This window comes from Corvus moneduloides, chromosome 5 (genome assembly GCF_009650955.1).
Source record: "Corvus moneduloides isolate bCorMon1 chromosome 5, bCorMon1.pri, whole genome shotgun sequence".
NCBI classification, from domain to species: domain Eukaryota; kingdom Metazoa; phylum Chordata; class Aves; order Passeriformes; family Corvidae; genus Corvus; species Corvus moneduloides.
In genome coordinates, this window is record NC_045480.1 from 33873457 (window position 1) to 33889411 (window position 15955).

Genomic DNA, 15955 nt, shown 5'->3' on the forward strand with positions numbered 1-15955 from the left:
TCCAGCTTCAACGAAAGTACATTGCAGTAGGATCTTTTTTAAAGGAATAATTTATCAGAATTCTCTTTAATGCTTTTTTCATAACATTGAAATACCTCAGAAAAGAGGATGAAAAATTCAATTGTGTAAAGCTGATCAGAGGAACAGAAATCCATTCTGAATGAAGGTAAGCTGATTAACTTTTTTTATAAAAATCAATGCATTTGATGCTGCAAAGAACAAAGAATTTGTAAGAAAATAAGAAATGAACTTTTTTTTAAAGCAAATTGCTAACTAAAAGTACTCAGACTCTGTTGCCATATTTTCAATATTGTTATAGTAGTTTAAATGTGTTCCCTAAATCCCAGAAGTGCAAAGATGAGTCTCTGAATAAGGAGAATGTTATTAATGTTTGCAAAGTGGACACCAGTGTTTTCTGGGTAAGTTCCATTATAGTTTTATATGATATGTTACATTTGGGAAAAAGGTAAGAACTCTAACTTATATTTTCAAAAATGGATCTGGGCATTTGTAACAACTGAAAATGAATTTTGAAATCTATATACATGTCACAGAGCCATCTAAGCCACACTTGACAAATAATGTCTTGTATCATGGGGACTCCAACATTATTCCAGTTTAAGTAATGTTGAAAAATACCTAACTTTCAAGCGACCAATCTTTATGAACTCCTAACTGCAGCAGCAGACAATAGAATTATTTTTACCTAGCTGTTATGAACCCAATTAAAAAGCTGTTACATGCCTACACCTAGATTGTGGTAAAACCCACCTTTTAAAGGCAACAGGTTGTGGTCTGCTTGAGATACGGCCTTGCTGGAAATAAGCATTGCAACTGCTAGAACAGTAAGAGGAGTGCTTTTCCCTGTGGACATGAAAAAGTGTTTCAGTATTGTTCTGCCAGTAGTTACAGGGCTCAGCAACCCATCTTCTGGCAACCTAAAAAACAACAGAGGCATGACACAACTACATAAAACTGCCTTGGCAGCATGAAGATGGCACAAGGAAATGGCACTGCAGTCAGCCTTGAAAGTATAAACCTCTGCAGCACTGGGAGTATCCTCACCGCCCAGTGAATAAGAAATTTATGGACAAGGAGTTAGGTGAACTCAAGGAAAATACTGAGAAGTAATAAAAAACCTGAATTCCTGGGTTTAACCTCTGGCTGACAGGTTGCCAGCAAGCAACACTTAGGTGGGTTAGCCACAAGTCATTCCTTTCCCACCGAGAAGGCAGCCACTTTGACTTTGTTTGCTCCCTGTATGAAGTCAAACACTGCTGCATTTTTTATGTCATGGGGATTGTTGCATAGGAATAAAAACAGGCACATGAACTCTCTCTGCTGATTTCTACTCATGGCCTACCGGCCAGCAGATCCCAAAACATTCTAATAACTTCCATTTTGGGGTAAGACAGAAATACTTACAGGACACTAAAGAGCCTTCAGTCTCAAAAACTCTTACAAATTGCATTCTAGAGGATTACTAGCACTGTATAAATAAAACCAAAGTCTGTTCAGGAACTACCAGATCCTGAAACCTTTAAAATACATTTTCATGTGTATAGGAACTGCCTGGAAATTTAAACAACCAGCACAGCTATTTGATACCTTGGAGCTTTTCCTTTGAAACTAAGAATCTCATAGCTACAGGTTCTTTCCACTCCACAGTATTCTCCTGCCGTATTTTGACAGAGAAAACCTAAATTTTCAGTAGAATATAGAAAGCAAATGCGAAAGAGGGGAGAGTTAGAACCACAAAAATGTGAACCCATTTGTCCATCCATCCATTTCTTCTCTGCAACTTCTACACACCACAGGACAGATATAAATTCAGCAAATGCACTTGCTGAATAATTCTAGGGCAGGGACTTCTGGTAAGATCCCGCATCCTTTTGCAGCTGCAGAAGGAATCAATGAAAGACAGCTGAAGCACAACACAGCTAATCTAATAAGCAAATGTAAGCCTGGAACAATGGACTTTTACACTCGGCCCACTTCTATATCAAGTCTTCCTGTGAATTTAGTCAACATTCTCTATATTAATTTGATTTTTCTGGGAAAGATTTTCAATAGCACTTCTGTGATTTAGAAGCACAAGTCCTATTACAACTCATGAGGATGTGAGCTCTAAATCTCCAGGGCGCTTTTAGAAAAATCTCACTCTACCTGTAAAATGGAAAAACAATTATTGCTTTCTGTCCTCTAACTACACTGATACAAGGACTAAAAGGAATATTCAGCACTGCCCCTGTGTGAACTCCTCACTTTTCCAAGACCCAAGAGGCTAATATAACCTTATCATGACTTCAGGTCAAAAGACTGAGTCTAATGGACCAATGGAAGGAATTAATTTCAGAGCTCAGGACCTTTAATTGAGAACAGATGGTGCCTAGTCCCTATAAATTTAAAGTCTGGGGCCTGTTAACAAAAGCATCTAATCTCATCTCAATTGCCATAAGCAGCCAGGATCCAGCAATATTGAATTTACAAAACAATATAACAATCTCCAAGAACTCTACTGAAAGCAAACAAGCAGCAAAGACAGTTAATGAAAAAGACGTCATATGTTCTCTGCAGCTAAAGTAGTTAAGGGAACGAGCAGCAGAATTCCCCACTGAGTGCAGCTTTTAAGCAATTTTAAATAAATCTCCTTTTAGAGCATATAGCAATCATGCAATGAAGAACTTAGCAGCTTGAACAATTCTAGTTAAATCTACATGGAAGGAGACTGGATACTATCTATTTAACCAAGGCCATTTTCTTTCAAAGTCATTTTGACCCAGTTATCTTGTAAACTTTGAATATTCAAAAGAACTTCAAAGATTATAAACTATCTTGATAAATTCAATATTCATCTTCAACAGCAGGAAGAAAAGACAATTACGAAACCTTCTCAAAGAACTAAATTTTGCCTCAAAGTATCTTAGACTTCTCACCTTTGCTATTTTTCTTCAACCTGCACAGGTGACCAATAAAGTTCAGTGAAACCACTGTGAAAAGAAAGTCAAGTTTTGTAGACAAACAAAACAACCCAAATTCTTTAGACTGTCTGCCACAGGTGCAGGCTGAGACTCCATAGCATTAGTCATCAGCACTTATCCAAAGCAATTTATTTGTAACTTTGAAGTAGTTTACAGAAATATTACATTAATAAAACCCCAGCGACCGGGGGTGAGGGAGGAAAATCAATCTCTCCAGCATGCAGTAATTTAGCAGCAGATATGTAACACCAGAGTAAGTTTCCCTTGCCCATGCTCACAACTGCACATGTATTCATTGTGAAAATGCTTCAAAGTTTCTAGGTTATTTGAAGAAGAAACAACTGGTCCTCAGCCCTGTATGTTTACTCTATAAGAAGACAATGTGTATGACAAGAACCTGAATGAAAAGGCATTGTGAGGATGATTATGTATGCATATATGTGGCTATATACACACACTTATGAATCTATTTCACCATGAGGACAAAAAGCAACCATTAAATAGTCAACTAGAAAAACAGCCTGTGGTTGGTCTTTACTCTGTTGTGGCTTGACAATCCAGAACCAGGGCTTTCCAGGTCAGTAGCTTCTTTTTCTATTGTGAATAGAAATATTTGCTGCACTAGAGATGGAATTGCTCACATTTCGTCTCAGATGTACCAAGTCAGCAGCCACAGCAGCCCAGGGAGGTATTCGCCAGCAGCAGTACAGATCTGGCATAGCGGCTGCACAGAATCTTCAAACCAAGAAAACTATTATCTATTATGTATGTTATTACAGCAGATATGAGATATACACACCTACTAAATATTTGCATATTCATAATTTAATCTATAATTAATTTACATTGTTCACCTTTCCTAAATTGATGCTGTGAGTTCATAACTGTAAAATCTAAAAAAAGAAAAAAGAAACAAAAACCGAAGTAAGATATTGAGAAGAATTTCGCAAATTTCCATGTACTATACAGAAACCTGGACTAAACTACAATGGTCACAGCAGGTATCAAAGACCTTTCCACTGAAAGGTTTCTAAGGTGGAATAAAAATCCCCCCAACAATTATTGTTCCTGGTTTCAGTGAGCTAAAACCACATTTCTTCTTCTGTACAACATGCAGATGAAAACAATAGATAGCTGAACACAAACCTGATAGAATTTAGGAAGAAAATGGTATACTGAATGAGGGGAAGAGTGTGGAATAAAAATGAAACCCACAGCTTCTTAACAAGCATTTCTTTTCCTGAGATTTGAGACTTTGTCCTCTTCTTACCTTAAATCAAGAAAAAACCCCTTAAATTTTACCAACATATCAGGCAGTATATTATAGAGACCCAAAAAAGTTCTGATCAGTTCAATCCACATATTAATAATTGTAAAAGGAATTAATTTTCAAATCTGGCTTGAAACTTAATTTTACATTGAATTCTCATCTGAATCAAAGAAAAAAAAGCTTTATCCAAAAAACATCAAAGTAAGTTTTACATGGCTTTAATAAGAATTAAAGAACTGTCTATTCCAAAAGCCTTTGCAGCATTTTGTAAAAAAAAAAATCATCTTGACAAATTTTCTCCAGCTGTTATTTGACCAGCATACAAAGGCTGTTACCTGTAATTGTTATTGATACTCTTACAATTGCACAGCTTATATTTACTTTAAAGTTGAAATAATTATTAGATTATTTCTCAATATGACATAATTAGACAAGGAAATGCAATTAAAATCTTATTTCAAATCTAAATTAGATTAAGCTTAAAAAACACCTTTAAAACCACTGAATATGAATAATCCTACTTTTTATATTGAGTAACTACTATTTAGACTATATCTCTGCCATTCATTTGGTTTTAGCTGACCAATATATAAATATATGCATGTATATACACCCCCTACCCCGGTATCAACATACCTATGCAGGACACTAGGAAAGTAGTAGCTGAGAAACTTGCTTTCTAATGATAACCAAATAATCTTACAGCTTTGACAGATTTTTTTTCCCTCCTTTTTATTCCAGTAATAATTACGTCAATAAGCCTGATTCAGCAAATTCGTTACTCTCTAATTCATTAATTAAAACAATTTACTGCTACCACCATGATTTTTCAAGGACATCAAAACCATTCCAAATCAAAACAGCAAAGATCATCAGTTCACAGATGTGCAAAGCATACTGCACTCTTACAGCAACCTCACATTTAAATCCTTGCACAAGTACATCCAGAAGAACCCCTATTGCTTAGGGCAACTGAAGAGCAATATTTTTATACCAAACCTAAAATGAGGAGAAAAAAGTCTATGAAAAGTTAACCATTTCCAATTAGAAGAGAAAACCAATATAAAAATTCAATATTAAATTGCAGAGCAACATTTTTATAGCCTTAATTTTCTCAACATGCTTCCTTGCTGACTAATTTTTGGGTTGAATAAGACACTTGACTCACAAAAAATAAAACCAGAAAGGAAGCGAAGAATTTCTGTTGTGCACCCTGTTCCTCAAGGACCGACAGCAACTACACCAGCACTTAAAACTTGTTTTGGAAAATACGTCAGATGATTAAATATCCGCACGGTCCCCAGGAATCTTTCACTGAGTTACTCTTGGAATGCCATTGGCTGAGCTAACGTGTACTTTTTGCTATTCGCACTGCTTGCCTCTGGTCCTATTTGCCATTTGTGGCCTTTGTAACAGCAGCAGTATCTAGAGAGAACACACTGGGTGCAGCAGGCTGAGCTCTCCCAGTCTCTTCTAGTGTCATGCAATTCAATTGTTAACCTTTCTCTAGGCCTCCAACTGGCTGGCATTTGTCTCAGAGTGTAGTCCCAAAGCAGTCATGGAGACACACCACTCCTGTCTTAGCACTGCACTGAATGCAGCAGCAGGATTATTTCAGTAGCAGTATATATGTATACAAAGACACATTATACATTCGTGGAAGAAACCCCCACATACTACAGCAAACACCACTGCCCAATAACCAGTGTGACCTTGAGGTGACGCCTACCCAGGAGGAAACAGAAATGTTTCCCAGACATGCAGGATCAGGGATGGGGAAGCCACGGCTCAGTGCTGGTTGCAAAGCCCTTGCACTGCAGAGGAGACATGGGCTGCTGAGCATCGTTTTGCAAGCTGGACATACACAAGTTCAGGGGTCCAGACTTGCAGCATCCACTGGTGCTGGCAGAGCCATCCAAAGTCTTTGGAAGGCCACTGTCTGACTCCTTGGAATGTAATGGTAATGGGGGGAAGCTCCTGATGACTAGAATATAAAGGTCATGTCATCTTCAAGATGGGCAAGGAATATAAGAGGAAGCAGAGGCAGTCAGCCTCATCCCAGGCTCCCAGGGAAGATGATGGAACAAATATTGCTGGAAGTATCCTTCATATGCTGGGATAGGTCTCCAGGAAAAGAAAGTGAATGAGAACAGCTAACATGTATTTACCAAAGGCAAATCATAACTAAACAACCTGACTGCTAATTGTCACAGCAGACAAAGGGAAAGCAGCAGATACTGCTTTCCGTGACTTCAGCAAGGTTTCCAATGCAGTTTCCCATAGTATCCTGCTAGCCAAGCTGGAGAGACATGGATTGAATGGGTGAGCTGCATTTTCTACAAAATGCAAGGAACATTTTGTAGAAAACTGGTTGTATGAAGGGGCTGTAAGATTAGTGTTTTTTAGTGCAAAGAGCAACTGTTGCTCAACAGTAATGGCATTCGTCAGGAGCTAATGTTGGGATGATGTTGTTTTATGTCTGTACTACATTTAACATCTTGAGAATGAATAAGATGGAATGTGCCCTTAGCAAGTTTGTGGATGACACCAAGCTGGAAAGACTGATCAGCACACTGCAGGGCAGGACTGCCTTTTGAAGCGATCTCAACAGGCTCTAAGAATTGGCCGAAAAAGCCTCATGAATTCCAAAGGCAGAGTAACCACATCTAACAGTACTAGCTGGGAGCCCACTGGAAAGCAGCTTTGTAGTAAAGGACCTGGGAAGCCAATGTGGACAAGTTCAGCAGTGAGCCCTTTCAACAATAAGCCAAACCACATACTGGGCTGCATTCAGAAGAATGGAGCCAGCATACCCTGGGAAGTGATTAGTCCCTTTTATTCAGCATTTGAAGGCCACATCTCGATGACAATATTCTGTTTGCATCTTGCCAGTACAACACTGACAAATTGGAATGAATTCAGTGAAGACTGCCCACGATGATTGGAGTGCTGAAGCATACAAATTGAGGAGAAGCTCAGTGAGCCAGAAAGGCAAAAGGTGGAAATCTAACTTTGGTCTTCCACTACCCAATGCAATGGTCCCAACTCCAGCAAGGGAAACTCTGTTTAGGGGAAAAAATTCACAATGAAGTTGGCTAAGCACCAGAACAGTTGCACAAGATGATGTAGAATGTCTCACTTGTTATAAAGCATAAACAGTTTTTTTCCTAGGGTGTTTCCTGCATAACTTATTAGAAAGGTTCCTCCTCCTTTCTCTTTTTCCCTTCTGAAGTTGTCCTGTTTGTTTTTACCTTCCAAAACCATATCCATCATCAATGATTTCTCACTCATGAATCATAAAAAGCCCAGGGGCTGTAGACACTCTATACATGCAGGACAAAATTTATTTATCTAAGCAACCTCTAATTCTTTATTTAAAAGTATAAATATTAACTCTGTGATCAGTTACTCAGGTAGCAAATGCTGAAAACCAACAAGAAGAAAACATATCAGCAATATAGTCTTCTTTCACTGCTAAGTAATAAATCAACTCCGTCTTCTCCTTTTTAATAGTATTCATGTTTCCGTACAACTCTACTTTTTTACTGATTGTGTCTCAATTTTATTCGTATACCTGCGCCTCCCCAGGGTCCTCCTGAAGCATCTTTGTAAGCTCCTCCTCAGAAATTTGACCTTCCTTCCTTTTTCTGCATGTTTTGGTTTTTTTCCTTAAAATTCAGATATTTTGAGAAACCCTGAAATACGACAGTTGGTCTTTAAACACCTCTTTCACCATTCCTTAACATTAGAAAGATTTATAAGCTTAAGAGCCAAGAATGAATTCTCTGAAATTTTCTGCTTTGATTGGGATCTGCAAGGAAAAAACAATTCTAATTTTATTGCTGTCAGCTGTTGCTAAACCTATAGTTCCTGCACATCAGAAAATTTGTCCAAGTGTTAACAAAGAGCCTCATCCTCTGGCCTGATGGTCTATACCAAATTCCCATCATGAAGGCGTAATTAAGATGGTCCTTTGGAATCTCATGCCCTTCTTCAACAGCAAGTTCAGTGACACTCAAATCCATGAAACCCAGTAGATCCCACAAAGTTACTGCAAAAAGGTCATCCCAACTGTTGCCTCTTTGGCTACCACTAGCCAAAGGAATTATGAACATGATTTTCAGTTGCATTAACAATTAGATTATTAATTGAAATATATCCACAGGACTACTATCACAATGGAATCTGAAAACTGGTGTAACTATAGAAAACTGATAATATTTCAGAACACCAGATAATTACTTTTGTTTATGGATTTCTGTTCCATGTCTCCGTAACCAAAGAAAAATTTTATGCTTGTTAAATATTAAATATTATTTCAGAGCTGACTTCTGTCAAAAATAAAACAGATTGATTTCCTGGTCATGAATTTTTTTGGCAGCAAAGCAAGATTTAGGACATTTTGGCATACTTAATGAGAAGAAGACAATTGCTAGATGGAAATCTGTGGGAAAGAGTGAGGAAATTGTAATTGGTGGTATAGCAGTAAGATGAGGATTAATTCACCAGCTATGTGGCTGGTTTTGATCAGCAGGCTCAGCATTTGGCTAGCAGGTGGAATAGTTGGCTAGCTACTATTCAATAGGGTTCATTTAAATCAAGTTTTGTGCCTTAGCATAAAGAAAGATGTTAAATAGGTGAAAACATGTAACACTACTTCCTGAATTATGTGCATTATTTATTAATGCAGAGTTCAATTATGTTATAGATGAACTGGGTTAGACACAACAGATTAAAATGTCTTGACAAGTATCTTACCAACGTATTTCTTGGGTTTCAGAGATCTGAATGCCAGTAAATTCATCATTCTGGAAGGACAAGAGAGTATTAGGTTCACAAGAATGCCATCTTCAGAAACTGTCTGAAGTTGGAGAGGAAGCAAGTAGGTAGCCACACAGCTGATAAAGTGATATTTTCTCCTTACAGCAAACCCTCAGCAATAAACACTCTACCAGCAATACCTACTTTTCTGTATCCATGAAAAATTGGTCCGAGTTTCAAACCATTTATCTAACCGATTCAGAATGACTGCCTGAGGCCATGAACTTGACTCTCTCTCTCCCTTTATTCTTTTTATTTTGCTACATCCTGATCTCTGGCTTTCTAACAAAAACCCATCAGTGCAAAACTTTCACTAAACAAAAAAAGAAATCCCCACATTCTAGTGCCAATAGAACTACTTTCTGTGTGCCCAGGTAGAAGGTGACATGAACTTGACTCAAGTCTTAAATGAGTGACTTTTCAATCAGAATCATTGCCAGAGCCTTTCAGGCCAGCACACAAAAAACGCACACAAAACCAGCTATATAATTTTACATGGACAAATAAATAAATAATAAGGTGCTGCACTTCTGGAATAACTTGCTCAATTACCTTTCATGTTTTGCTTATTAACCTTCTGATGTCTCATTAAGTCAGGGATTGCAGTTTCATGGGTTTAAAAAATAATTTAAATATATAAGTGTATTCTAAAATACCTTAAAAATATATTGACCTTTTAAGCAAATGGGCCATTTGAAGTCTAACTACAACTTGTAGATCATACTCTGCTGGAATATTTATCCAGTTTAAAAGACAAGCTTTAGTAATCTTAGAAAAGCTTAGCAACATAAAGTTACTGGCAAGCGTATAAGAGACCCGCTGCTTGTATTTCAAAGCAACAGCTCCTAGAACAATTACCAACATAAATTTCTTGATGCAGCATTTATGAAATAACTTGCAATGAGAATGGAGAAGAAAGCCTGAAAAAGCATGTGCATGCTCAGTGTGCTCCAACTGATAACATTATACTGTATGTGACACTGGTTGGTTGCCCAGAATAACAGATGCAGGTCCTCCTTCAGGGAGGCTGACATGACAGATCTCTCAGAATATGATGCCAAGAGTCATACATGGAACTTGAATGAAATCAAAGAAAATAATTTCTCTTCAGAATTATTTACTGAGCAATATCCTAAAATAACCTTTGATGTGAGAATACATCTATTAACCCTATGTTTGACATATGTTCTGTTGCTTTAAAAAAAAATTATCTGCTGGCACAGTATGTTCTCATTTTTTAAATTTTGCAACTTGATAATTTGCAATGTTATTTGTTTAAAGAAACTTCTACATCTTCCAAGATTATTTAAAAATTTAAGTCACTTTTTTAGGATCTTAGAAACGTACTATTAAGACCTTGACAAATAAAAGATAAGAATTTTCAACAAAGTATTTCTTCTTGCTTATTGTAATTATGCAGCAGAATTGCAAGTTTTGCCTTCCTGAGGGATATGCAATCCACAACTATTTCAGAAGAGCAAATACCTAACAATTACAAGGAAGGAAAGGAAATGCTATTTTGATGCTGAGCTTCTCTTCCTGTCTAATCAGCAAGAAAGAAAACCCCAAGTACATTCACCAAATTGTTAATCCTGAGATCATAAACCTGTAGGATAAGTCAAAGTTCTCATCATCTTGACAAGTCCAAGATTATGGCAAAGGACTATTAAACAGTGAGTAGTTTTACTGGGTGAATGCTGGGATCACTGAAACACTGAGGCCTTTAGGTGAGGAAAGTACGATCTGTTGGTGTTGAGTTTTGCTCATCATAACCAGTTGCAGCTTTTTTACCTTAAAGGTAAACACACTGCATTGAAATGCATTTACCTGTAAAGCAATGCCATCAAAATTCAGTCAGGAATCTTTCACACACAGCAGAGGGGGATGCAATACAGCGGACTTGCTGTAACTCTCACTTTGGTTTCAAAGCCTTAACAGATTTGTCAGATTTTAACAGCAGACTGGCACAGCTGCTAACTTTAGGCCATAAATTAACAAAACTTTCACCTGCAGTTTAGTCCTTTGATTAGAGCACCTGCGCCTGCCAGGGCAATACGGTTTCCCTGGCTTTAAATTATATTTTCTATTCTACTATGAGCATTAAATCTTCTGAGTTCCAACAATATGTATAAAATAATTTCTCAGCCAAGTCTTCCACGTTCAGTGGAAACAAAAATTCAGAGAAAAAATACCAAAGAAGATTAAGCTTTTCACCATTTTAACATCTCCACTGAAATGGCGACCCATGACATGGTCCAAGTTATAGATGTTTCATAACCCTAGGGAACTCTCAAGCCATCAAAATTTCATTAGCTTCACAGCAGTCCCAGTACATTCTTAAGCTGGACTGCTGGCCTCCCTATTAACAAATAAATCAACTGTAATCCTTTTTAATGGCTAAACTCTTCGTTGAAGTTGTATCAAACACCAGACATTCCTTGCATAATTTTAACCACTGCAGAATAATGTATTTTTTAACATATTCAGTCTTCTCACACACATAAAAACAAAACATTCTAACTTTCAGATGACTGGAGGAAGTTTTGGCATATTTTAATCAGATAATTTCTTTTTAAAAAAATTGTAAATGTAAAACCCATTGAAAAGTACACCAAACCTATGGTACCTCTGAAGCAGTCACCTCTTCAGTAATGTAAAGATATGACTTTCTACAGATTGTGTGCGTGTGTGTGCATGTATGTATATATAAATATGTATTTTCAAGATCAATAACCAAAGGTTTTACAAAAGGGTCAAGAGAATTTGTTTCACCATAGACCTTGCAAAATCACGGGACTGCTCAACAACTTATTCTAGACTGCTCTGCAGCTGAAATATCAAGCATTATCTCACAGAAAGTCCACTGCCAAAAGGTGGTAGGCAAGTACTTCTGTCTTCTTTCAGAATGTGCCTCTGACTCAAAACAAATTTTCCAAGCATGACACAAGACACCTGTAAGCACTGAGAGCTATCTGCTCAGGTACCATGTAGCATTAAGTCCAACACAAAGGGACGGTCCCATTTGAGACAGTGGTTTTGCACAGGCATCTTCTGGTAGAAACAGCCACCAGAAGAAAAACAAGTACAAATAACAATAAATTATAGCTTTGGGTTTGTTTTCTCAAACTGAAGTTAAAATAATAAATAGGAAGGACTAAGCTTTATTGCTTGTAGTTTAAAATAAAAGTGCACTCATTTTTTAAGGATTACCATGCATACATACCTACATAGCTGCTTCCCACCACGTGTTACAGTCATTGCCGGAGGACAGCAATAAAATTGCTCTAATTTTTGTACAGCCGAGCGGACAGGTTTAATAAATTAATAAAATGACATGTAGACATGCAGGCAATAGCCATCACTAATTTTCATTGTTACTCATTTTTCTTTATTCCTCTTTTGAATTTTTCACATAGAAAGTCATGAAGTTAATAGAACAATTGTATTAATTCTAGCAAAGCTGAAAATCTTCTGCAAATAAAAAGTTAAGACTGGTACAGTTAGCATTTAACACCACATTAGATTCTGTTCATAACCTCAAGAGGAGGTAAAAAATTTTGAAAAGCTTTAAAAATTAATCATTCAATTGTATTAACCTATTTTCATTTAAACTCTAAGACTTAATATACAATGGTCATACCCCACATCCTACAAAGCTGCTGTTAAGATTTTTGTTGCAGATTTTAATTGCACAGTAATCCAGTCCCCCAGGCACATCAAAGGCCACATGTCCCTCTTCACCACAATTCCAATTGCTCTCATCAGCTAAGAAGTTTAAAGCACAATCAAATTTCTTTTTCAATCACATGAGCCCTCTTAATAAGCTATTCTTTGAGTTCATTCATCCATTCTAAGACTCTGCAACTTCTCTAAGATGTGTTGAAGAACAGTTTACAATGAAACTTCTGAATTCTAGCTAGTCTGGGGAACAACTTTATCACTACCTAGCTGTTCCCCAGAGGGTAACAGGTGATATGGCTAGCGATAATACAGAACTAATTTTTTTTTTGCGATTAAACTGTTCCAAAATTACAACCAAAGCACCACATCCAAAGGCTGCATTAGTTAGGACTGATACTGAATATTGACTTTTCTGGGGAGAGGGAAAAAGAAAAAGAAAGAAGGTAAATAATTCAAGGCCTTTCCTTTAATGATTTAAAATTACTGAGTGTCAGCCAAAACAGCAAATAAACATTAATTTATATATGGGCATATGCATAAGAACTTACCATTTTCACTGTCGGACTTGTTTTCATGTTCGGTATCAGTCAGAGTGAGGGCTGAGTTGGAACGGCTCGACAGACAGGAACTGCGCCCTGATTTGACCCCCCTGCCCCAAAGTCTCATGGCATGCTCTGGAGACATCACTCCTTCATTTTCAGTATCAGCATCTGACCCTGCACTGATAGAGTAACCTCTGTGGGGGAGCCCCATTTCCGCACAAAATGCCAGTCCTCGACGAGCTGCTGGTTCACAAACTCCTAACTGCCTTAGGGTAAAATTCTGTCCTGATTAGGGGAAAAAAAGATAACAAAAGGTGAGAAATTTTTAATTATTTTATTTTAAAGAAGTTAAAAGTAAAAACTCTTCATGTGTATAATTGTCTCAGATACCACATAAGGTGTTTTGTCAAAATTCCACCTGTATTACAATCAAGTGGATTCTTTTGTCTCCAGCTCTCCTCAGCACTATTTTGTCAACTGTTTTAATACATCAAAAGAGAACCTGGGTAGCAAATAAACAAAACAGAACCTGCTAACAAAGAAAAGCCAATTCAGTACATGAAAGGATTAAAAATAAATTTTAAACTTTTCATTTAAAAAAAAAATATATTTTTCAAAGCATAAAAACACAATATATTTGTCAGGATTTTTGGTTGGTTGGTTGGTTTTGGGGAGGGTTTTTTGTTTGTCCTCATTAGAGGTCAAAGCAAGAGGCTATTTTTCCCCATAAAAATGTCACCTAATGTGGCAATGGGAAAGCTAAACAGGAACAAAGCTCACCTGGTTTTTATTTCCTTTCTCTGCCTTATTTTAATACATAAATACAAAGAATCAGAAACATGGCCACCTGTTACCTGCAAGTACTACAGTAAAATTGTTATTTTTCATGTCACTGCATTTTGAGGAGCATTTTACACTTCCACTGCTGAAGCAGAGTCTGTGCATTTTAACAGACTTTTAGCCTGTTTTGGGGCAGAGCAAGAGACATAAGTGAATCCCAAATGACTGTATTAATAAATTAGGTGCAATAAACTCGTGACACTTCAATAACTTACAGTGTCTAAATTATGCGATACTCAAAAATGACTGCCTTTTTAATGGCTGTGTCTTCATCCTACTTTTATGTCTGTAGATTTAAGGCATTTTATGATATATAGACACTTGGCAAGCTCCTTTGCATACCTATATCCATAATACTTTTCCACCCTAGCCCACAATTATTTCATAGCTCTGAGAACAAATTAGGACACACACTCAATTTTTGAATCTGACAGGCATCCTAATTTCTCCATAATTAGTCATTTAACATAAAAACACACTAGCAAGATAATTAAAGCTTATAATATGTCAAGAACAGAATTCTATGCACAAAAAAGTAATAGAATTGCAGAAGTATGAACACAGAAGTGCAAATAATTCCTGAAATATTAAGAGTTAATGCACTGGTCATCAACTTTTTTAAAGTAGCTGGTTAATTATTTTATTGCTGCAGTCACCTGAAGCTGTTCCTACAAGTTTCTTCACAGTCAGAACCATAAATGAATTCTGACAATGACTTTCATAAATAATGAAAATCAGTTACTACAATTAGGTACAAATCAAACTACTTATTATGCGGCTGTGAATAGACATTTGAATGAAAATATAGCTGGGGAGGTAAATACAAAGGAGTAAGCATATCTATGCCTATGTCTGAACAGTGTCAAGGGTATAAGAAAGGGGATTACCATGCACACACTGATAGTATCTTGTCATGTTTTAAAGCTGTCATGCCACATGAATATCCAGGTTTTATGAGAGCTGAAAGTAATCAGCGAAGGAAACAGGCCAAACAAACCGCCCAGTGGTAATAGGGTCAGAGCTGAAAGCGGTAAAGTGTCTACAATACTTAATTATTTTACATTTTTGTAGATATATGCTAAGGGTGACAGTTTAGAACACTGGTTTATGCCTTTGGTACATTAGTATGTGAATCTACATTTTCAAACAGTTGCCTAAAGCCAGATACAAACACAGACGAAGCCTCTGTGCACATGTGTACGTGTACAGGTGTCTCTACACACACATGGAGTAGTTAAGGTGTATACACAGTTGCACATGCAGCATCTTATTTATTCTAAAAAGAGAGTTTTGAGAAGCAAAATGGAAAGGAAAGAGGTATTATGACCAAATACAAGGTTATTTGAGTCAGTAACAAAACTGCTGTTGACTTCAATGCTACAAGGTGTTATACCTATGGTCCCCACAACCTCATGCTGCTGAGATGTGAAGGTGAGGAAGGATGCAGACACACAGCTGCTGCCTCCTGAGCCACAATCAGACCAGCTCAGCAGTGGGAGAGCATCACACCCTGCAGCTCCTCCAGCTACCCTGCTCCACACAACCCTGTGCTCCCCCCACTGCAAAAACACCCTTTGCACTCAGACCCATCTGTGCAGGCACGGCAATTTGAAAAGACTGTTACATACACACTTCTTTCTTCGTCATAAGCACTTGAGAGAAACTACCTGAGGCATTCCAGAACATCTTCCATGAGCTTCCCAGGGGACTTGGTCTCAGGCATAACATACCACCTACCATCAGTAAATTGATTTTTTTAGTTGAAGTTTACAACAGCCTACCTTCATGTAAAATATCATCTTCTTTTTCCCCCCTCTTGT

At 37.3% G+C, this 15955-nt stretch overlaps 1 protein-coding gene across 26 annotated transcripts in view; it reads right to left on the reverse strand.

Moving 5' to 3' along the window:
• Positions 1–15955, reverse strand: part of TENM3 (teneurin transmembrane protein 3) — a 1330479-nt gene that overhangs the window by 293584 nt on the left and 1020940 nt on the right. For 23 of the 26 annotated variants that reach the window (XM_032108354.1, XM_032108353.1, XM_032108357.1 and 20 more), the window contains one exon: positions 13302–13580. The exons of the other annotated variants lie outside the window; for them this stretch is intronic. In XM_032108354.1, the coding sequence (XP_031964245.1) occupies positions 13302–13580 (279 nt within the window). The remainder of the gene's footprint in view (positions 1–13301; positions 13581–15955) is intronic. 26 annotated transcript variants of the gene reach the window in all.